This window comes from Callionymus lyra, chromosome 8, assembly GCF_982586985.1.
Source record: "Callionymus lyra chromosome 8, fCalLyr1.hap1.1, whole genome shotgun sequence".
NCBI classification, from domain to species: Eukaryota; Metazoa; Chordata; class Actinopteri; order Syngnathiformes; family Callionymidae; genus Callionymus; species Callionymus lyra.
The window spans coordinates 22,264,021-22,287,105 of record NC_141825.1 but is presented as its reverse complement, the minus strand read 5'-3'; the positions used below and the strand labels follow the sequence as shown (position 1 = coordinate 22,287,105).

Sequence of the window (23,085 nt, the reverse complement as noted above, 5' to 3'; positions counted from 1 at the left end):
GCGGCGTCTTGCGCGTCCTTGGGAAAGCAACAATGTGCGATGAAGTAATAAAGCACTTTATTAGATGCCCACTGAGGTTGTGGTTCCAGCTAGAAATCATGACTCCGGTCTGACCGAGAATATTTGGCTGAAACTCAAGAAGGAGGTTTTTGCAGTGTATCCATCACTGGAGGTGACTGGGTTGTCTCGTGAAAAAGACAATAATAACTCATCCCCGGGACATCGGCCGTCTTCCTCGGCGCTGCAGAAAATACACATTTATGTAGGTCAAACGCTTTGAATCGGATCTGGAGAGATTCTGGGAGCTGATTTGTCTGGATGACATGTTTGTTTTTTTTTCGTTATTGATTGCAGTTTTAATGCAGGTTTTTAATTTTGTATGAGGTGACTCCTTGTCAAAAGGGAAAATAAAATGCTATCGTTCTTTGTAGGAAACATGGTTGTTTTTCCAAAATAAAACACCTTTTAGACTGTAATAAAAGAAGGGATTGATTATCTGTGGCTACACTATTGGGCTAAAGATTCAGTTTGATTTATTGGTCATAGATTATCTGTCTGTCCGTGTAAATTAAATTCATATCGCAAACACAAAGTGCGTAAATGACATAATTCAAATGGTCTGATGTGAACGGATGGCGTCTTGAAAACCCAACTTTCAACATATACATCCAAAGTCAGGTATTTCTAAAGTCATCGATAAGTGTTAAAGTCTGGAGGGCGAGAGCCGTTTTGACACACGTCACACTTTATTTATGTGCTGAATGATTTTGGGCTGCAGCCAGGCTCTGGGCACCCGGTGAGGAGGCACATAAATCATTCTTTTTCTTTTTTTTCTTTTTTTTTTTTACTTAAGCTGCACATTGATCTGGTGTCCAATTGAACGTTTATAGCCTCGCTCTGAGGAAAACACAGCAGAAGAAGAATTGCAGTCACATTTCAACATGAGAAGTTTCCACTAGAAACCTGGTTTTGAAGTACAAAAATACTATTTAAAGATACAAAGAAGTAACATTCATGTTGTGGTTGTTTTTTTTTTTTAATTATGTCTCTCTTGAAAGAGAGCGATGTATTCTTCAAAAATATGTGTAGATCCAGATGGTTATTCATAATACTGCCAAATGTACATGTTTTTTGTCCGTTTATCAACAAATCTTTTAATTATATTTGAAATCGATTCAGTTCACTTGGAAAATTTGAGTCACAAACACTTTTTTTGTGGTGTTTATATCAAAGTGTACTAGTCTAGAAATATTTTAAAGCTTTAACCAGAAACAACAACCATTTTTTTTTTCATTTTTTGAAAGAGAGCGATGTATTCTTCAAAAATATGTGTAGATCCACATGGTTATTCATAATACTGCCAAATGTACATGTTTTTTGTCCGTTTATCAACAAATCTTTTAATTATCTTTGAAATCGATTCAGTTCACTTGGAAAATTTGAGTCACAAACACTTTTTTTGTGGTGTTTATATCAAAGTGTACTAGTCTAGAAATATTTTAAAGCTTTAACCAGAAACAACAACCATTTTTTTTTTTCATTTTTTGAAAGAGAGTGATTAATTCTTCAAATAATGTGAAGGTCCAGATTGTAATTCAAAACTTTTTTGAAAAGAACAAGACAACAAAGGTTACCTACTAGGTAAAAAGAAGAGTTCAGTCTTTAAGATATAGACTTATAGATATAGACAGACTTTATTAATCTCTCTGGAGATCTCCTTTGGGAAATTAGGTTTGCAGTTCACAGCAGACGATAGTTCCATAAAAATAAGAACAAGAACAAAGATCAAATAATGAACAAAGTTCAAGGAATGACAAAGTGAGAATGTAAAGAACATGGTACAAAGGGAATAATGCAAAGAAAAGCACCAAATATAAAATGGAACCAAGACAGTTTTCTGACTAGGAAACTAGAGAAAATCGACATTGTGAAATAAAGCTAGTGTTGGTGGATATGAGGTGTCAGTCTTTAATAACAGCAGATTCATTCAATCCCCCCCCCGCTTGAAACATCCTTCATCAAATCAAATGTTCAAGAGAAAAACCTCAAACTAGACCATGAAGACTGTTGCATGTTTATCTTCAGGTGCTCCCGGTGGTCCGACCTTAAATTAGTTTAGCCACACTCTGCATCCCGTGACATTGTCTGTGACTTTGAGTTCATTCCACTGGCTCGTGCACATGACGGACGCTGCATCCAAGAGCTTCATCACTGAAATTCTGGCGTCCGAGCACTTTGACTTGCCAATTGGCTGCTTGGACACGACTGGCAGTTTTTCATCTCCACAGTCACACCAAAAAAAAAAACACCACACACCACCGAGGTCCTGACCTGCGCTCTGACGCAGTGGTTTAATGCATTGATTACTACCGAAAAAGATAAATAATCCATGTCAAATATAAAAAATTCATGACATTTCAAACAGAGGTGACGTTATTATGGACAACTGGCGTATGACGCCCTGGATTTCGGGAGACCAATTCTCCAGAGGACGTGATGTAAGGGGGGTACGAGGGTGATTTATGAGCACAGGAGCATTTTCCATAACATCTCCTGCGCACCACTTACTGTCAGCGAGGCTTCTTTAATTACAGAGGACATTCGAAGAAAATAACCGTGCTTTGAAAATCAATGAGAATCTCGGAAAATGTATTATTAGCTAAACTATAATGTTAGGGGTTTTTGTGTTCCGATGAACCGACCCCTCCCCAGCCTCGTACGTGGTGGTGGAATGAAGGACAGACACATGGATGAGTTTAAGAAAAATGCTCGTTTAGTGAATTATGCAAAAGTCAGAGACAAACTTACGTGAACACGGGCGCTAGCAAGCAGAGAGATCTATCGCAGACGTCTTCGAATGCCAGAACGCAAAGATCAGACAAAATGGTGGATCTTTATAGTAGAATATTCAGGTTAACGCCTCTAGTCAAATGTGAATGTAGGATTGGTCAGTGACTGTAAACACTTGATTCTAAAATGGCCGTCGCACGTGATCGTCGTGGAAACTTACCAAAGGTTTGTTGTTTTCTAGAATCTGTCTCTTCCCAGCGACTTGTGTCCTTCAGTGTGAATTCTCAGGTTCACACTGACTTCTTGGAATCTGGGATCTCAAGATTCACTCTTTGTTGATTCACTTGTTTTTCTTTTCTCCCATATAGTCTTACTTCAACTTTAGTGTCTTGAGATTACTTTGTTATGATTTGAGATTTTTAATAAAATTGACATTAAAGATTGTTAAACCATTAAAAAAAGTAATTTCTGGAGTGAAAAATACATTATATTTATTCATCTAACATATGATATAATTATACATTATATCTATGGGCATATTTTTGTCTCACTAATATTTGTAATGTATCAACTTGACAGATTTCGTTGAGTAAAGCAGTGAAGAAGCTTTAAAGAAGGGAGAAAACAACTCTAAAGAAAGTAAAATGATGAATCTTTTATTCCGGGTTTTCATGAATTAAAACGTCGTCTCTTATTTTTACAAAGCATCAGCTACGATAGTCTCGGAATAAACAGAGAATCCGTGTCATTGCTGATCCACATTTAAATGTTATTTCGACTCAGAATTTTAAGTTTTACAAACGAATTTACTTATTTTGTAAATTAAAATGATATATTTACAAATACAAATGTTTTGAAAATGGTAAAATACAAGTTACAATTATGATTTTTACAGATTACAGATAGAATTACAAATATCAGCGAGACAAAAATAGCTCCATATATATCATTCCTTGAAGAAGATCTTAATTTAGTTTTTTAACTGGTTGAAGATATAGAAGCTTTATTTTTGAATTTCTGATTGAAACAACTCTTGGTGTCACTGTTCACATTTGTCCAGCACTCGTTTTTTTCTTCATTCCTGATAATCCCATCAATCCATCTATTTAATGTGGTCCTCACATTAGTGTGGGCACCACTGATATTGTTCTTAATAGATATAGTGATTAATTATTAACAATAGTAATTGTACTTAAAGTGACTAAAACAAATTCTCATTTGGACGTCTTTTTGGACGAAAATAAAGATGAAGACCACTGAGCTCCAGTCGCTACATTAAAATGAACAAACATTTTTGTCTACAACTCTTAAAAGAAACAGAATAATCCCAACCATCAGCCACATTAGGGCGAGTAGAAAATGAGGGATATTAGAATATTGGGTGAAAATATCACTGTCAGCCTCGGCCAAATAAAATACTCTTTTTTAACTTGGTTAACCAACCACACTTTGCTACAAATGATCACGAGTCAAGGGTAGATTCTACTTACCAATCTCCACCCGCCTCTGCCGACTGCTGCCGTTTGAATAACTACACATCCTTACAAAGAATGAGGCATTTGTTAGAGAAAAAATATTTATAAAAAGGTTCCTTTGTTTAGTGCGAAAGGTGATTTATTTTGGAAAAGGAACTCATTCTTTCAAAGGCATTTTCAAAAGCAGGAATCATCGTGCCGTCAGTTAGAAAACGAAGTTAAGTCTCGATAGATGTTCAAAGTAATAGAAAAAAGAGTGTGTGAAGTGGACTCTAAAAAAGAAGCCTCATGAAGCTTCATTGACACGTCACTACTTCATTCACGACTTCCATTTCCCGATCATCTCTGAGCTGCAGTCCTTCTTCACAGTGGGACCTCTCCTCCTTATTTCTGGTGAAATTTCCCCGATTTCCATTCCCCGGTTCAAACAACAGCCCACAGGGCGCTCCAGACCATTTTAATTTCAACATAAAAGGCAATAACATATCAAAGAAAAAGGAAAGGGATGTAATCCAAAGACAAGTTGTGACGACAAGGCGAGCTAATCTCGGGAGCTCAAAGGGAGCCGAGCCTGAGGAGGATCCTTCTGTAATTGACTTGGTTGTGCCGCGTTCACAATCAAACGCCGCCCGTGTGAGAAACCCTCTTCCACTTTCCATTAGCAGGAGGATTTCTCCGGCAAAATCCTTTAATGCCTCACACGGATACCAGCTTTGAGGTTGAAGCGAGCCGACTGGATGTAAGCTGCTCTCTGACTTTGTAAACATCTTCACAAGGAACTAGACACAGAGAATTATTAAAACGCTCAGATTTTTTATTTTACAGAGGCTATAGAAGACACTTCCTGAGTTGTTTTTTTTATAACTTGTAACAGGAATTTATTGCTGTGGCTGCAGTCCTTCTTCCACCACTGTGTAGAAACTTTTACAGCTTCTTCCAAATTCTATTAATTCTTTCACTATTTTCCAACCATATATCAATTTCTAAATATTTGACTTACTCTTGAATCTCTTTTGTGCATAAAATAATATTATTATATAAAAATAATATAATAATGACTATAAAAGTTAGTTTAACCATTTATTTATCATGCACTTAATATAACACGCTATATTTGTTTAAAAAATAAGTTTTACTAATGATAAATGATATGAAGATGTTGATGGTTCACTGTCCCGTGGATGACTCGAGGGAGCCAAGGCCTTAAGTTTTTTGTTTTTTTACACATTTAAAGTGGTGTATAGCGTACATTTAAATCTAAATTCTGTAAATCCCCATTAAAATATATTATATTATTATAAATTCTAATATTAAATTGAGGACGTTTTCTTTTGAGGTTGTAGAACTTTTTTTTCCAACTACTAAAAGGAAACTAGCTTTTTAGAATAACCCTACAGTGGATGAGGAGGAAATTAAACATTTCTAATCATTGAATCAGGTCAATTATAATTGACGCAAATAAAAAATACAAAAACAGACTAAACGAGTCCATCAAGTATAAAAAGACTCAAAAATCAACGGTTGCAGACATCTTTGGCTCCATCTAGTGGTCAAAAGATCCAGATTGTATTTTAAAATTTCATTTCAGTTCACATTTTGGCACGATACTGCAAAGAAGTGAACAGAGAACTTCCTTCCTGTACTCCTGTCACAATTGTCCATCATTTATTACTCTTTTTCATCTGGAAATTAACAAAAAAAAAGGCTTTTCTGGTTGTGTTATCAGTTTTATCTTGATCTTTAAAGTATATACTTTATTGAATATTGTTTTGATTGTTTAAGCGCTTTGTGACCCTGGTCTGTCAAGCCGTGACCCAAATCAAAAGAACTTCAAATACTTGCTTCTTCCACTGATGACGTCAATTTTTATTTCCAACAATCACAAAACGTAGTTTGAAGCTGTTCCAGTTGTGCGTTGAATTATTTACATATACTTGAAGTGAAAAAACAACCAACAATCCAAATAAATAAACATTTCCAAATGACACAGCAAGAGGTTTTGTTTTCACTGCTCCAGAGACGTCCATCTTTCTCAGGTGGTTTGAGTTCTTGAGTCGTGATAATCCCAATATTAAAGTGGTGAAACAAACATGCAGTAACCAGAAGATGCCTCCATGCTTCACAGGAGTTGTAAAGTGGTAGATGAAGATATTTGGGACCTTTCATCGGATCCAAACCTCTCCAGATAAACCAAGATGTGCCTGGAAGATTTCCTTTTTTTTTTTTTTTCCTCTGCAGGGAAAGGATTAGTAATAATCCGCGGCGGCTGCCTGAGCAGATGATCTGCACTTAAACACTTTGTGACGAGCTGGTCAGCGCCAGAAGTAAAGAGCTGTGCTCACGCTGATATAAAGTAGTTCCATCCTCCTCCGGGGATGACTCCATGAGTCAAAAATAAAAACACGTTCCTCGTCTTCCACCGGGCTGAGTTTTTTTTTTGGGGGCTACTTGGTGGAGTCGGTGTCGGGCCTCATGCTGAAGGGCTCCAGGCGCTCGCTCTCCGGCAGCATGTTGTTGAGGCGCTCCATCAGCGGGCCCGTCTGGTCTATGCCCATCTGGATGCGCCGCAGGATCATCGACATCTCGTTCACCTTCTGGATCTGCTCAGCGTACTTGGCGTAGCGTTTCTGGCGCTCCTGCATGATGCTGAACAACGTCTCCACTGACAAGTCCATCTGGAAGCAGCCGGGAGTGTTTTGGGAGTCGGGTTAGGATCAGGGGCCTCAAACTTGCGGCCCCAGTTATTGATGTTGAACTTTTCTTTTTTTTTAGCATCATGTTTATGTTTATATGTCTTTACATCTTTTAAAATAAACATATTTCTCAAATAAACATATACAATTAGACAAAAAAGGCCAAAATTCACAGTGAAAACACACAAGAAAATGAATCAAATTTAGTAAAGACTTTCATGAGAAACGAGCTCTGGTTTGAGACCCTGATGATATCCTGTGTCTAGCCGACTAAAAAATAAACTTTATTTCCCCAACACAAGGTGTGAACATCACATTTTTACATGTATAAGTGAATCAACTGCAAATAAAATTAAACAAAAACATTAATAAAGATGTTAAGGTTGTTGTTTTTTTGAGCTTTAAACCAACAAAATTGTAATAAAGGTTTTTTTAAATGATTTCTGTATTAACTGGTTTGGCATAGTTTGTACAAAAACTCTCCAGCCGTTATTTAAAAAAAAGTTCCTCTCTATGGAACTTTTCCTCGCCGAACCATCAGGGAAGACTGCGAGCGTCACGTGACCCCATTGATCAGTGCTTTCATTGGAATGGATAAAACAAGAACCTTTATCTTCTTTTTTTTTGTAAACCACGAAGAATTGACATCATTGCGACACCAGAGGGAGCCAGAAACACTTTTAAATAACTACTTATAGGGCCTTTATCTTTTGCTTGATACGCAGGTTGATACATTGAAGATCCGGGATTCTCAAAGCTGCATCAAAATATTATGGCTTTTATTTTTATTAAATTGCATAATTCAATCACATGCAAATCAGGGTTTTGTTGTAAGATGGAAAATAAATGTGCAAACCAAACTTTCTTTGAAGATTTAAGCTTGTAGAAATTTACTAAAATGAAGTGAAAATGTTAAATGTATTATTTATTAAATGTACAATTAAAATTAAGTGAAGCACATTTAATGAAATAATATTCATGAACCTGACAGCAGACGTCTTACAACATTGATAATGAAAAGTTACTAAAATTCAACTGTACATTTGAGAAAATAATTATTTGATTAAGATCTCTCAGGCTAACTTAAGGTGGCCAGAACATCTAGTCTAAAACAATCTACATCTAAAGCTAGTAAAAAACAATTTCCCGAAGGAATCTGAAATAAAACAAAATTTTAAAACGCTGAATACAACTATTCCATTTTAATAATTTGTTTTTTTTACTTTTTAAGATTCAAATGAATTTGGGAATGTTAATTTGAGTTTTAAGATCCTACTGAATCCAAAATTATTCGAAAAAACCTTCCTATTTTATAACCCCAAAAAAGTTAATGATCTCTCCGATTCAAGTCAAACAAAGATATGAATTAAAGAGGATAAGAAATATATAAAGAGATGAAGACACATTGAGGTCAATTGTCTCACCTCTTTGATTCTCTTAACAAGGGCGTTCTGGTCAAAGGCCACCGCCTCTGCACACTGGTGGAGGTGGTCTTGGTACCGGACGCAGAGCTGCAGAACCTGCGCAGAGTCCAGACGTTCCAGGCACACACTGCTCGGAGACGTCTGTCCGCTCAGGACTCCTGTGAAGAGAAAAATGCCAGAAGACGTGATTCATCCGACAGGAACAGAACTCAGAACTCATCACTGCTTCACTCCATGATGCAGATAAAGTGACAAAACTGACACATCTTTTGCAAGTAAGTTGTTGAGAAATTATTCAGTTGATAATAAGTTGCAGCGAAAATGATCTCACAACCGCTGAATTCAAAATGTATGTAAAGGAGGGAGGAGACATGTTGATATAATTGTGATTCCGTTCAAGAAACTCTTTAGAAAGTATAACAAGCTCAGAATGACAACAATTCATCTGTGAAATTAATTCGAATAGATGTTTGAGCTTCAAGAAGAAAAAAATAAATAATTTAAGATTTTTTTTACTCATTTGAAGCATCGTTTCATAACATTTGACCTAAATTTCTCTGTACATTTTTATTTAAAAATATTTTAACACCTTACAAGTTGTCAGAAATGACTGCATCCATATATAAATCTGACGACACAACTCTTAATGGTAATATGAGGTTTACAGAGACTTATGTAACACTTCTTGGACAAAAAGCTGAGCCTAATAAACTGATAAAGTACCTTTTAAAAGTGGCTGAAATGTTGGGATCTCCTGAAGTTTTATGACGTCCGGGTCGTTGTGGATATTCCGCATCGCCTGAGTCCCCGGGGCCACGACCACGATGTCATCCATCTTCGCCTTCTGTTTGGCCGGGGAGGGAACAACTGGAGGAGACATTTATCCAGACTTACTCTCAGCATCTTCAGCCTTGATCAAATCTTTAAATAGCATTAGGATTAAATGAATGAGATTTCAATCAACATGTGCAATACAATTTAGTCACTGGAGGGACAATTCCAAATAGAATTGAACTTTTGGTGGTATTTCACAGAACAAATAAATAATAGAAGCATTTAAAAGATACTTTAAATGTGTCCTCATGACTATTACATGTTACAACAGTATATTTTACCCTTTTGTCAATGAATTTAATCCAGCTTTAATGTTTCCTCAACTGTCAAAGCAGAAAAGGATCAACATTTTACTTATTTAAAAAGATATGTTGATGGAAACAATCTTACCAGGGGAGCTGTAGTCTGAGGGTTTGTGCTCAGCATCTCCGCTTTGCTCTGCGCCCATAATGCTAATATTCCGCTGTAAGCAATGCTATGAACTATCTGTTCACATTAAACAATAAACATGATTTCTCAAACTACACGTAAAGCAACATAAGATCAGTTTAAATCATCCTGACGTCAGGTTTTCAATGACGAAGCCAACGATTAGCCAGTGTTGCTAAACATTAGCAACAGCGTAGTAAACACAAGGAGACCTCATGGACTTTTTGTTTTTTAAACGGCTGTGATGGTTTTTTTTTATGTTTAATCGTAAACGTAGATAAAATCCAAACGTATCGTCTCACAAAGAACAGAAAGCTAACGCGGAAGAAAAGGAAGAAACTACTTCCGTAAATATAGATCACGAGACTTTGGTCACCGCCCACTGCTCGGGAGACACACGTTTAACCCTTTCGTGTACGAATAATAAAATATAATACCTGAGCCTAGAAAATAATAACAATAAATTATAAAAATAAACGGATTCCATAGAATTTGAACAAATGGTCAACATTTTATGTAGGAATGTTTTTCAATAACATTTAAGAAAGAAGTATTCCAGCACATGTAACACATTAGATATATGAAGCACAGACTAACTGACATCAACCGTAAACCTATTTAAATTCATGAATAAACAGAGAAAACCTTTGAGTAGCATTCAAGTACTACACTGCATGAAAGGGAACATTCCACAGGCTAAGAATATAAAACTGCATATTAGAAGATGGGCAGAGAAACATTCATCATATAACTGTTAAGACACAATAACAACCAAACGTATGTCAACATCAAACCACATGTAAAGTGAACCATGTCAGCAGTTATGTCTATTAACTGTTTCATGAATTGAACCTTGTGTTGACAAATAACATGGGAAGACGTGGATCTCTCACTCAAAAGATTCCATTCAACATGTCTGCCAGCTCGTCAACGTCGCCGCTCTCTCTCTCGTCTCCATCGCGCTCCACCGGGAAGGGGGTGAGGTCAAGGGTCAGGATACGGCTTACAGTGCTTTCATCGACCTGTGAAAAGAAAACGATGAACGCACTTTAATCTCCCCAAATCAATACTTAAGAGTCCCTCCACACAGAAGACATGATTCTTACATGACAGTAAACTCCCAGCAATGCGTCAGCTTTGGAGAAGAACTCTTCTTTCAAAGAGATGACGATGACCTGCATGTTTGCTCTGGACTCTTCACAGATATAACTGACCACCTGGGGATGATTTACACGTGAATATGAAAGAAACAAATAACAAACTCTTTCATTTAACTATTGCAGGTGGAATTTACATATGTTTTTTCTATAATGGATTTGTATCAGGGATGTATTTGGACGATTGAGTCTCACCTTGTCGATGTTAGATCTGTCCAGAGCGGCGTCCACTTCGTCCATAATGAGGAAAGGAGCTGGACGAAAACTTCAGAAGCAACATTAATTAACCAAGAGTGATGATGCACCACATGCAGATGTTTAGCTCTGTTAGATCTTGTACTTCTGCTTTTAATTGATACCTGTGGAGGGCAAACACCAAAGCCAGAGCGGCAATAGACTTCTCTCCTCCGGACAGATTATCCATGGACATGAAGCGTTTTCCTGGAGAAACGCAATTGTAGCTGATGCCGCCGAGGTACGGTTCGTCCTGGTTCTCAGCAGACAAAGTCGCCTGCAGCACAAGAACAGTGTTGTTTACTCACGTCTCCGTTTGAACACCAAGCACCACGGAATCTGTAAATGTTTTCTAATGCCGAGAATTGTTTTTTTGGCTGTGTGTGTATGTGACACCTGAATACAAACCACCTTCTATCCTTTCCAAGTAATACAACTCAAGTGAAGACAGTGGTTTCCACTTGAGTTTCCCTCTTGAAACACATCTTATTGAAGACAAACCACAACAGTGAGTGCTTAAGATTCACCTGAGCGCTGTTGTTTCTGCAGATCCTTTTATAGATCTGGTCGAGCACCTCAGACACATGTTCAAAACACTTGCTAAAGCGTTGATACCGCTGCGCTTTGACTTCCTCGAACTCTCGGCTGCACTTCCTGGCTGTCCTGGTGCTGGCTTCAAACTCTGATTTAGGACCAAAACACAACAACCTGAACCCCTGCCACGACGGCTGACAAACATTTGGATAAAGTGCCGCAGTGAAGACTTACTCATGAGAACATTGAATATGACAGTACCTTCAGTTAAGCCCTCCAACTTGTCTTTCACCTCTCTCATCTTTTCTAATGCTTTAAGGTTAGGAGCTGCGGTCTGATGCAGGCCTTCCTCCAGAGAGGCGATGGATTCCTTCAATCCTTCAAACATGGTCAGCACCTCTTCTGCATTTCCATTCTGTTCAAACAGTTTCCACTGAAGGTTCAACACTACTCTGCTATTCATTGACTGGCTGTGCAATACCTTAAATTCTGCTCCCAGACCAGAATAGTCGATGATAAGCTGGTCCTCCCTCTCGTAGATGCTCATTGAGGCAGATGTTCCTTCAGATCCCATGTCCATCTTTTTAAAAGAAAATGTCACTTTTAGAAATGTATATTTAATATGTGCCTTGAGGTGAAGCAGGAGTAAAATGTTAGTATTCAACACATGATTTTGTTTAACTTTTATAGCATTAAAACATTACTTCTCAACACAAATAAAGACTTACTCATTTATATTCTTCTTTATATACTTACCTTCAAACTTGTTAAAATTTTAGATTTGGAAACAATGCATGGTATGTGAATGCAAAATGATGCAGCTATGAGTTTATTGAAACAAAATGAGTTGCACAGTTTCAGAATGTGTTGTTTTTTGGTTGGAAGGCTAGTTGGAGAGTGTTGATTGACATGTTTAAATGTCAATCAAAACAATGATGGAGCAGACAGCGAGCATGAGCATTTGTACAACCTTTATTCAATCTAAATGTGATGTTTTTACGTATAGTCTAACAATTAATCCACATCCTAGCACACATACAACATTGCACTTTACTTTTTAATTTGTCTCAATTCTAGGCCAAAGAGTGCGATTTTTGTCATTGTTCTTGTGGCAATCAATGTTTAAAAACAAATGAAGTAGCAAAAAACCCTCACCGGGCAGCTTTCAGTGCCTCACCTGCAAGTTGCTGATTTCATCAAGACAGCCTGAGAGCATGGTGATTGGCAGGCCTTGGATTTTGCAGGCGAGGAGCAGGTTGTGTCTGGCCAAATGTTTCTGCTCCAGTACACTCTCAGCCATCATCACCTCCCGCTGAAGACTCGTCACCTCCCTGAAAAATACAAGATAAATGCTTTGTTGTTGCTGAGAGGGACCTTTATTGAAAACACAATCTGTTCATAGTATAATATTTAAGTAATATATTGTCAAATTAAATGAGTCTTACTTGTTGATTCCTTTCAAGGAGCTGGTTTTTGAGTCAAGATCAGATTTGAGGAGACTGATGTCTTTTGTCATGTTCAGCAGCCCATTCTTCATCTCTGACAGTTTCTTTTCATCCATCTCAACATCGTCCAAAAACTTTGATTCTTCCTGGAAAAGTCAGTCAAATGTCACAGATCTATAAAAGATTAATGCTATGCGGTTGAAACAAGCACCTTCTTCTGCTCCAGAACTGCTTGCTCCTCCTTTTTAATCGTTTCTTCCAGCTTAAAGAGATTCCTCTGCTGCTTCTCAAGTTGCTCTTGTTCATACTCCCACTGCGCCTCGAGCCGAGTGCACTGCTTCTCAAACTCCAACCTGAAGAGACGATTTCTATTGTCTTTTTGTTAAGAGTTTTTACTAATACATAGCTGCTTTTTGTGCTAAGAAATTTGATTACTACATGAAGTTTATACCTTTACTTAAAAAAACCTAACATTTTTAATTATTTTCTGCATGGTAACTATGCAGACATCTACTGGCCTCACTGCAATTATTTATGTTTTAACATTTTAATATTTAAAAAAATCTTTTACCGCTTTGAGTCAATCTCAGTTTGACGTTTCAGATGTTCCTTTTCGTATTCCCTGATATTGCTGACGCCGATTTCAGCACAGAAGTCCAAGTAAATCAAGTCTTCCATCTATTACAAAAAATAATATTGTCAAAACCAGACAGAAAACTTTTCAATAGACTTCTCAATGCTCCTCAGTCTGCGACAGTACCTGACTTATCTCCTCTGTAATCATTGTCACCTCAGAGTTCTTCTCCTCTACACGTTTCTGATGTATGTCGATCTGAGAGTCCAAGTTAAATATCTCACTTTCCATGCGAGAAATGTCCTGGAAAATAAAATATAGAGTCAATTTAAAGTGCCTTTTACTTTCTAGCTCAAACTTTTCATATTGTACCGATTGAGATTGAGTAATGATTTTCTTCCTTATATTTTCCAACTCCTTCTGGGTGTATTTTTGTCGTTTCTCAGCACCCATGGACTGCACCCTGATCTGAGTTAAGTCCGTCTCCTTTCTCTTGAGCATCATGAGTTCCTGACACATCACCAAACCAAATACACAACTTATTCACTTGTATGTTTGTCTTCAAATAACGACACAAACTTACACGCAGCTCAATCGTCAGCTTTTCCTTCTTTCCTTTAAGCTGAGTCATGTCTTTGTCGTCCCAGCAGCGAGCTTTTGTCCGCAGGTTACTGGAGCCCCCAGAGATCAGCCCCGACTTTGAAAAAAGAGTTCCGTCCAGAGAAACTGTCTATTGGACAAATGAAAGAATGTCACTAGTTTTATTCTTAACAAGGTGAGGTAAGGAAACAGTAAAGGGATCAAAATACTTGTACTAAAGTGTATTTAACAGGCCAGAATGATGTGTGTTTGTTTATCAGCAGCACAGAAGCCAACACCAGATTTTGAAGCTGCAAATCATATCATTAAAAAGTATTGATATAGAACAGCCACCTCGAAGTTATTAGCAAGTCAGTGCAATACCTAAAAACAAATCTAGAAAATAAATATCTTAGATTCTATCTTTGGGTTATTTTCACACTATACTTATCTAAAACCTGTGGCCCACGAGTGGCCTGTGACATATTAAGCGAGCCTCCATTTAAAGCAATTTTTGTTCATCTTCAGAAGTAAATATCAAACGTTATCCTTTATATATCTTTGATTATAAGGTTAAGATTGAACAGATATTTAAAAATAAAAGTAAAAGTTACAGAAATGAGAAAACCACACCATCCCCAATACATTAAACAACAAAATAAAGTCAATTATATAAAAAAAGAAAGTTAAAAAGAAATGCTGAAGGACTCCCCAGCTTGCAGCCTACAAAAAGTGACCTCTTATGACCGAGTGGCCTAACAGTGCTTTTAACTGTATGTTGATGTCCTCTATTTCTGATGAGTTGATGACGCTTCAGGAAGCATCATTATTTTCAGAGTCATCTCTTTTTTCTATAATATTAAGCTTTGATCATCAACACTGTTAATGCCTCACATCATTTTTAAACTGAGGACGCCAAAAAATAGATCTTAACAATATGACACTGTTTCATGAAGCTTCATCAACCCATCCCTAGACAGACGCAGGTGTGAGCTCCACTTATCAGAAGTGATATATTTGGAACATATTTGTTGTTCTATTTTGGAGACATGACTTGAAGTTTCTTGACTGTTTAGATCTTCAGTTCTTACCTTTTGACGTCCCTTTTTGTCAAAAGCCACACTGCGGGCTTCTTTGATTGTCTCACACACCAGCGCATTGCCACACACAAAGTGTACCACTTTCATTAGCTGGCTGGCACTTGAGGCAATGTTAATCCTCACAACATCCACCACCATTTTGGCTCCAGAAATCTCCCTCAGTCGCTCGTTGATGTGATTTACCTCGAAAAACAAAACACATTTTTAATTAGTGAAACAAAATAAGAGCCCGCTGGAGGAGTTGTAGAGAACTTTACTTACGACTAGATTGTCAATGGGCAAAAAAGTCTCAGGATCCCCTCTCTCCTCCTTTATAAAAGATATGCAGTCACGAGCCACTTTCTCTGTCGTCACGACAACGGCCATCAGGTTGTGACCAAACACTTTGGTGACCGCCAGAAGGTACTTCTTATGGATCGGGCTACACACGTCGTAGAGGCGGCCATACTGGGACAAAAATATTGAAATAGTTTAAGAAAAATATAGAAGTTTACATTTAATTCATCTATCTTAACCCTTGTGTTGTTTCAGGGTCAAGGTGACCCGACTTCCCTGGCTTCCAGAAATACATATGCAGTGGCGGAGGTTGTCCCAAAGACAACACAAGGGATACCTCAAACATACCTTTCCTGCCTTCGGGTCACCTTGGCCCAGGGATGACACATTGGTGGGGCTCAGAGGTGAGTTAGGTCTCAGAGGCGTGTTATCTCAGCCGATACTGCAGACAGTTTTTCTGCTATGTTTAAACGTCTTTTCTTCAATGACTGCCTTAACTTGGACAATGTGATCCACTGTTTCACTAATCATTGTGTTGAAATACTGGATCAAGTGGCACCTGTTAAATCGAACTTGACAATTCTGAAAAAACGGTGCCCTTGGACAAATGAAGATCTCCTGAGTCAGAAGAGATGATGGAAACTGCCCAATGTAATTACGTTCGGAAACTGGCAACAACAAAAAAGAGAAAAAGTGTTGTTTGACACAATAAATTCTCTCGTGTCTCCTGCTGCTCCTAAAATCAAGCCTGTCTTCTGTGAAGCTGACAGCAATGCATTGTTGAGATTTTTCACTGACAAAATTAAACTGATCAAAGCGAAAATCGCTCCCCCTTTGTGTGACACTGAGCCTGTCTCCAGGTTGGGGTCCTCCTTCAACATTGTAACGCTGGCTAATGTTTCGGCACTGGTGAACAAGATGAAACCCTCCTCTTGCTCGTACGACATCCTTCCTTGTAGGCTCGTTATTAAAAAATGGTAAACCTCTCCCTTTCCACAGAAGTTTTTTTAACAGAAGCTACCATTCGTGTCCAAGATCTTGGAAAAGGTGATGTTTCAGCAGTTGTCTTTGTTCTTGGATCAGAGCGACATCCATAAGAAGTCTCAGTCGGGCTTCCGCAAACAAAGGAAAATGGTGTCACAAGTTTATAATCCATGTGTTCGTGTCTTCTCGTCTTGACTATTGCAACAGTTTGTTTTCATGTCTAGACAAGAAGGATCTGTCTCGCCTGCAGTTAATACAAAACTGCAGCAAGAATTCTGACCCGCTCTAGTAGAAGAACTCACATTTCTCCGATCCTTAAAACTCTTCAATGGCTGCCAGTTTCTTTCAGGATCAATTTGAAATGTGGCTCCTCCTTACATCACTGATCTGATCCAGCCTTACACCCCAGCTCTGGCTCTTAGGTCTGCGGATCAGAATCTACTGATGGTTTCCCCGCACGTTTACGGACCAGAGGAGAGAAATCCTTCCAGACTGTTGCTCCTAAGCTTTAGAATGATCTTCCTCACGCTCTGCATTTTTATTTGTGCAGGCTTTTCCCTGACTTAATCTTTTAAGTATATATTTTCACTGTGTATTGTTTGTGATTGTTAAAGCGCTTTGTGACCCTGGTCTAGAAAGGCACCCTAGAAATAACCATTACTTACTTACTTACTTCTATCGTGTCATTGTAGCAGAACTTTGGCAGATACTCTCTAGCTCAGACTTTGACTGTATATATGTGGACCTTATTTTGTGTTTATTTCGATTATTCATTACTAATTAAACTGAAAACATGAATAAATGATGTTCATTTTAGGACCTTTTATTCTCAGTTTTTGTCTTTTCGTAAGTAATTATTCTCCTCTCAATAAGATTTAAGCCAATAAAAATAATATTGTGAAAAAATAGCTTTTATATCATAATATTAAAAAAAGTTATATAATATTAATAATATAAGATTGATGATATAGGAATGCCTAAATACCCAATAGCAAGATGATAAGAGATGGATATTACTGTCAATTTTGTTCATTTTTCATTTACCACAGATTCTGGGTGGAGTCTCTGCAACTTTCCCAGCATGGCTATCCGTCTCTGCTGCCGCTTGCTCTCCTGGTTGTCCATTCTGGCGTTTCCCAGCGTTTCCAGTACCTGACACATCTCTTCCTCCACTTCAAGGGTGCGCTTGCGCCCCTGCTCCAGCTGAGCACTCAACGTCTGCTCCTGCTCACAGTACTGCTCAATGGACGCCCTATGATATCACAATACCTCTGTTAGAGAACACAACCTGTTCTTTTTTATTTCATCAACGTATGGATCTAAACCTACTGAGTAGTGTTGATGTACTCTTCCAGTTTTTCTGCTCTTTTCGCCAAATCATCCAACAGAACCAGCTTGTTTTTGATTCCAGACTTCAGCACGTGATTGTGAAGGAGGAGAACATGAATCAATACATGTAAAGAAGGTGATCATTAAAAAAGATCCATTTGCCGCCACACCTCCACTTCCTTTCTTCTTTGCTGGTGAAACGCTATCTTCTCGGCGTCAGTTCTTAACTCCCATTGCAGCTTATCTGCCTTCTGGCTGAGAACAGCACTTTTTTGTCTCGCAAACTCCGTAAGCTCTTTGTATTGCTGCAGCTGCAACAAATGACACATGGACGCACATGTAGAAACAGTCACATTTTTGCTGGTAATTGTTTTTCCAAGTCTTTTAGGAAAGAAATAGCACTTAGTTATAGGATTTTGATGAATTAAAAAGCATTGTTACCAAGTGTTTGTTGAGTATTTTTCCTTCTGTTATAGGATTTAAGTCTTTTATCAGAGCCTCTCTTAAGTCCGTGTGTCAACATGACATTTTGAAGGAGGATATAAAATGATTCTCTCTGGATTTTCTTTAATTAATGACACCACAGAATCTGCTTACCAAAAAAAAAAGTTAAATAAAAATGCTTATTATTCATTTAGATGTCTAATTATTTAAGTTTTTCTCCTCTATTGTCACATTTAAACGTTTTTTTGATTGCAGGCCAGAAAACATCTTTTGTTAAAAATGTTTCTCAGTCAAAGACAAAAATGTCAATATAGTTCCTAAAGTTATAATCTAGATTTAGTTTTTATAATTAAATTGAAACATAAATACATAAAGAGTGGTCAATAGATAGTTACTTTCTGATTCATGACATAAAAAAAAAACTTCTCTTTAACCACTAGATTATCTGCTCTTAATTTATTGCTTTAAACAGTTAATAAAGCGACACGTAATCATAACGTTTTGTCTATACCACTACCATTTAAGTGTTAATTTTTTATCTTATTTTAGTTTATATTTGCTAATTTAATGCTACATAACACGTACTTTTCTGTGTATTCTTCCTGCTATTTCTCTTTGAAAATGGATACTGCTAGAAATGTATATTTCTGTGTGAGATTAATTTTAGTTCAGTTCAGTTTATTTTAAAAGGACAATGTGCATTTACATTAAAAAGATGGCTGCACCAGATTAAGCACTATGCTACTTACATCTGTAGCCCTTTAAAAACAGATGCAGACAGTTTACATTATAAAACATATCTATTTAGATTGTCGTTACCTGATCCTCATTGAGCTGAATGTCTCTTCCCTGCAAATCTCCCTCCTCCAGAATCTTATTTTCGTAGTCTTTCCGAGCTCTCTCCACTTCAGCTTTCTCCTGCTGATACAATGCAAGCTCTTGTCTCTTCAGATTCAAGAGTTTTACACTCTTTTTCAAGGTATTGCGGACATCTTCTGTCTTCTTTATGTGATGGGAGGTCTTCACTTTCGTTTTCATATATTGGGCTCGAGATTGGAAAAGTTGCTTCTCTTGATTACTAGCAAAGATTATCAGCACAGCGTTAAGATATCTTTCAAATCATCATCTTTGTGTCACAATGTTTTGGTATTTGTACCCACCTGGACTCTTTCTCTAGGAGCTGCACTTCTCTTGTCAGTCGCCCAAGTTTCCTCTTCTTGTCTTTTACAATCTGCTCAGACCTCGTCATGTTCTCCATCTTCGTGGACGTTTCTTCCTGTTTTCCAGCCAGATCGTTCTTTAAAGCTCGGATGTCCTTCTCATTGTGAAAAAGCTCAGCGAGGCTCAGATCCAAGTGTTTTTGGTTGAGATCATCTATCATGGTCTGGTACTTCTGAGCCTATGGAGGGTAAATGTACGTCAAACTTACATGGTAGCTGTCAGAACGCTTTTATAAACCTCTAGATCAGCACTAGGTAAAGTGCAGACTTCTGACTCCACCTATGTGAGCCACATAAAGTAAAGTAATACTATAAAAAGAACCCTGTAGAAATATATATCTATCAATATCTATCAATTTAATTTCTAGTTTAACTCTGAAAATAACTTGTTAAAGATCTTAAAAAAAAAACATTTTTTACCTTGATTTTTTTATTTGTCCTTTTTATGGGTAAAGTTTTTAATTTTTTGAAAAAAAATGCTTAAAAAAATATATTTATGTATATTAAACTTCTTCAGGACCATAAATAAAATAATATTTTTATTTGGAAAAATGTTAGTTTGGATATTAAAATACTTTAAATTACTGTACTGTAATAACAAAATAATTAATACTATTTTATGATTTATTTGTATTATATAATATATACAATTAAATATTTAAACGTCACAGCACATCCTCAATGACTTTGTCTCCAACTATATAATAATCAATTGCATGACGAGATTAAAATATACATTTTAGAAGGATCTGTTTGTGTTAGTTTGTCTCAACATGTGCCATGTTTTCAAATACCTCCACTTTCTCCTGGGACACCTGCGTCCTCTCAGCAATGGCAGCTTTCTTTCTGTTGAAGTTAAACTGCGTTTCTTCTTTGGCCTTCATCAAAGCCTCTTTCTTTTGGTTATATTGTGCAACGAAATCGTTGGACTGGCAAATCCTCTCAAACATCTTGGCTCGCTCGATTGGATCTTTTAAAGCTATGGACTCCACTGCCCCCTAGTGAGAAAGATGAAACATAACAATCCATTGTGTGTTAGTCATTTCAGAATTTAAAACTTTTATTATCATCATTTAAGTGTGAAAAACACTACAAAATATTTTTTTTTGTGGTGGCAACAGAATTTAGAGATGAAATAATACTTAATTAAACTTAGATAAAACTAGATTGATACAATTTAAATAATACAATAAATAAATCATAATGAAAACTAAAATGCTCAAACATTTATTTAATAACTTTTTATTTATTTATGGTTAATAATTAATAATTATGTGTTTTATATTTACAGTATATATATTTCTATATTCAGTCTCCAATACTATATACTATGTATATGCAGTGTATATGCAGTGTATATATATATATATACACTATATATATATATATATATATATATATATATATATATATATATATTTATATAAAGTATTGGAGACTGCTCTTGAATAAAAAATAATGATATTAAAACAGACGAGTAACAGACCAGCAGTCTGGATATTAATACAATCACAGATAAATAAACAAAAAAATATTCATAAATAAAGTTTTTTTTTACCTGAAACACAAGACAATTTTTGGCTTTTGTAACGATTCCAATCTTTTCTAGTTCTCCTGTGTATCTACTAAAAGACACCTGCACACCATTGATGCAATACTCAGAGGATTCTCCTGTAAAACACATGAAAGAGTATTGTAAGTATTGACAAAAAAAACTTTTTCTTGGATGTAAGAGTTTGCAAGAACACCAGAAATGTATCTGTGGACAAAATAATACAAGGAGATGAAACAGTTTCCTGCATGCACCTTGTTGACCCTTCCAGAACTTTGCTGGCTCGATTACTAATATTATAACTAATATGAACATTTGAAAAGAAAAACTGACCACAAAGGCGACGAGAAAAGACGATCTCCTGGTCTTCGTTATCCACGTAATGCATAGAGACGCTGGTCCTGTCAGAGACCGGTCGACCCACGTTGGCTCCATGAATCAAGTCTCTGAGGTGCTTTACTCGCAGTGTGGCGGCTCGCTCTCCCATGACGAAGCTAACAGCGTCCATCACGTTGGACTTACCTATTTGACATCAAAAAATTCAATCGAAACAACACTGTCCTCCAAGGAAAGTATTTCACTTTAAAATGTATTATTGTTTGTGTGTATTTTCAACCATACTGAAAATAATTACATTAACAAATGCCATTATTTTGGACGCAATTAAATACTTTTATGTCAGTAACTTATCAGATTTGCTGGGATATAAGACAAAGGGTTTTCGTAAAAATAAATAAAAGCAAAAATGAGGAAACATCCATCACATTGGACTCACCTATATGACACAAAGAATTAAATCAGATCAACACTGTCTCTCAAAAAGAGTATTTAACTTTAATAGAATTGTTTTATGTGTATATTTACACCTTTCAAAAATAATTAAATTAACAAAAAACATTTTTTCGAGATAAATAATGACTTTTATCATAATAATCAGATTTAAGTTAACACTATTGCTATGATAGAAAAGTATATTAATTTGTTTTCAAAATGAGCACACATTCATCACATTGGACTAACCTATGTCTATGTGTTATTAGTAGTATTTAGTTTAGTTTATTTATTTATTTAGTATTATTTTGGACAGAAATTATGACTTTTATCGCAGTAAATGATAAGATTTAAGTGAACACTATTGCTAGGATAGAAAGAAAAAAGTTTATGAACAAAAATATAACTGTTGATACAATACTACTAATAAAGTAAAGTAAAATGATTGAATTGAAGACTCCAAGTCACCGAAAAGTGCTTTATCAGTAAGAACTAGTATATTTCTTTACTTTTACAATAATACTCATGAAGTGACTGAACTGTTTCATGTTCTCTAAAATGCTACAAAACGTTTAAAATGTGACTTTAGCTAACAATAAAGTAAATATAGTCCAAAATACATACATTTGTCATTGAAAATAAGTCATATGTATTTGATAGCCAAGTTTTTTATGACTTATAAACGGTTTAAATCGAGATAAACGAGAGTATTAGAAAGCTAGTTAGCTTGATAGCGATTAGCATTAGCAGCCTGAGGGTGTTGCTAGCTAAAGATGAAGCTAAAGATGAAGTTTAAAAGTATTCATACCAGAACCGTTGGTGCCAATAACGCAGTTGAACTTCATGAAAGGACCAATAACTTGCTTTCCTCGCCAAGACTTGAAGTTTTCAACGTCAATCTGCCTTAAATAACCCATTTTCTGTCGCTTTGGCTGAGATCTGCTGACACACTTTCCTTGACTGAGACAGAAAAGTGAGGGAACTGTTTACTGACGCGCGAAATATAGTGACAACGTTTGGGCAACTTATCATTATCATCATTTTTATTTTTATTATTATTAGTATTAGAATTAGTATTATTAGTATTATTGAGAAGTAATCCTAGAAGTAGTAGCAGTATTAATAGTATTAGTGATGGTAGTAGTAGAAGTAATACCAGTAGTAATTATAGTATTATTATTATTATTATTAGTAGTAGTAGTAATGGTAATAAAAGTATAAGTAGTAGCAATACATCATAT

General features: G+C 36.5%; 2 protein-coding genes across 3 annotated transcripts; both read right to left on the bottom strand.

Annotated features, from left to right (window-relative positions):
* Positions 1-6,103: 6,103 nt before the first annotated feature.
* Positions 6,104-9,996, bottom strand: borcs5 (BLOC-1 related complex subunit 5). Its single transcript, XM_087797305.1, has 4 exons — positions 9,607-9,996; positions 9,106-9,249; positions 8,383-8,540; positions 6,104-6,940 (listed from the first exon to the last, which is right to left on the bottom strand). Exons 1-4 carry the CDS (start codon positions 9,662-9,664, stop codon positions 6,710-6,712), a joined length of 591 nt encoding a protein of 196 aa, XP_087653431.1. The 5' UTR covers positions 9,665-9,996; the 3' UTR covers positions 6,104-6,709.
* Positions 9,997-10,131: 135 nt separating this feature from the next.
* smc1b (structural maintenance of chromosomes 1B) lies at positions 10,132-22,780 on the bottom strand. 2 transcript variants are annotated; one of them, XM_087797304.1, is made up of 25 exons: positions 22,653-22,780; positions 21,407-21,595; positions 21,080-21,192; positions 20,316-20,519; positions 19,462-19,700; positions 19,121-19,379; positions 18,028-18,168; positions 17,858-17,940; positions 17,573-17,780; positions 15,530-15,715; positions 15,260-15,451; positions 14,173-14,319; positions 13,962-14,099; positions 13,776-13,892; positions 13,587-13,693; positions 13,227-13,368; positions 13,016-13,161; positions 12,748-12,901; positions 12,052-12,150; positions 11,832-11,985; positions 11,564-11,718; positions 11,162-11,313; positions 10,998-11,067; positions 10,752-10,862; positions 10,132-10,667 (listed from the first exon to the last, which is right to left on the bottom strand). In XM_087797304.1, exons 1-25 carry the CDS (start codon positions 22,759-22,761, stop codon positions 10,539-10,541), a joined length of 3,744 nt encoding a protein of 1,247 aa, XP_087653430.1. In that variant the 5' UTR covers positions 22,762-22,780; the 3' UTR covers positions 10,132-10,538. The 2 variants fall into 2 exon arrangements, with proteins under 2 accessions (XP_087653430.1, XP_087653429.1); XM_087797303.1 differs by having other exon boundaries at positions 13,776-14,099.
* Between the last annotated feature and the right edge of the window lie 305 nt (positions 22,781-23,085).

What these genes read in the sequence shown, in the direction of transcription:
- borcs5 (XM_087797305.1), bottom strand. Translation starts at nt 9,664, where the DNA reads ATGGGCGCAGAGCAAAGCGGAGATGCTGAGCACAAACCCTCAGACTAC. An exon ending in CTCAGACTACAGCTCCCCTG is followed by an intron (nt 9,250 to 9,606) that starts GTAAGATTGTTT and finishes TGTCTCCTCCAG; the next exon opens with TTGTTCCCTCCCCGGCCAAA. An exon ending in ATTTCAGCCACTTTTAAAAG is followed by an intron (nt 8,541 to 9,105) that starts GTACTTTATCAG and finishes TTCTCTTCACAG; the next exon opens with GAGTCCTGAGCGGACAGACG.
- smc1b (XM_087797303.1), bottom strand. Translation starts at nt 22,761, where the DNA reads ATGGGTTATTTAAGGCAGATTGACGTTGAAAACTTCAAGTCTTGGCGA. An exon ending in CTCCTAGAGAAAGAGTCCAG is followed by an intron (nt 19,380 to 19,461) that starts GTGGGTACAAAT and finishes AATCTTTGCTAG; the next exon opens with TAATCAAGAGAAGCAACTTT. An exon ending in TCCTTGAAAGGAATCAACAA is followed by an intron (nt 12,902 to 13,015) that starts GTAAGACTCATT and finishes TGTATTTTTCAG; the next exon opens with GGAGGTGACGAGTCTTCAGC.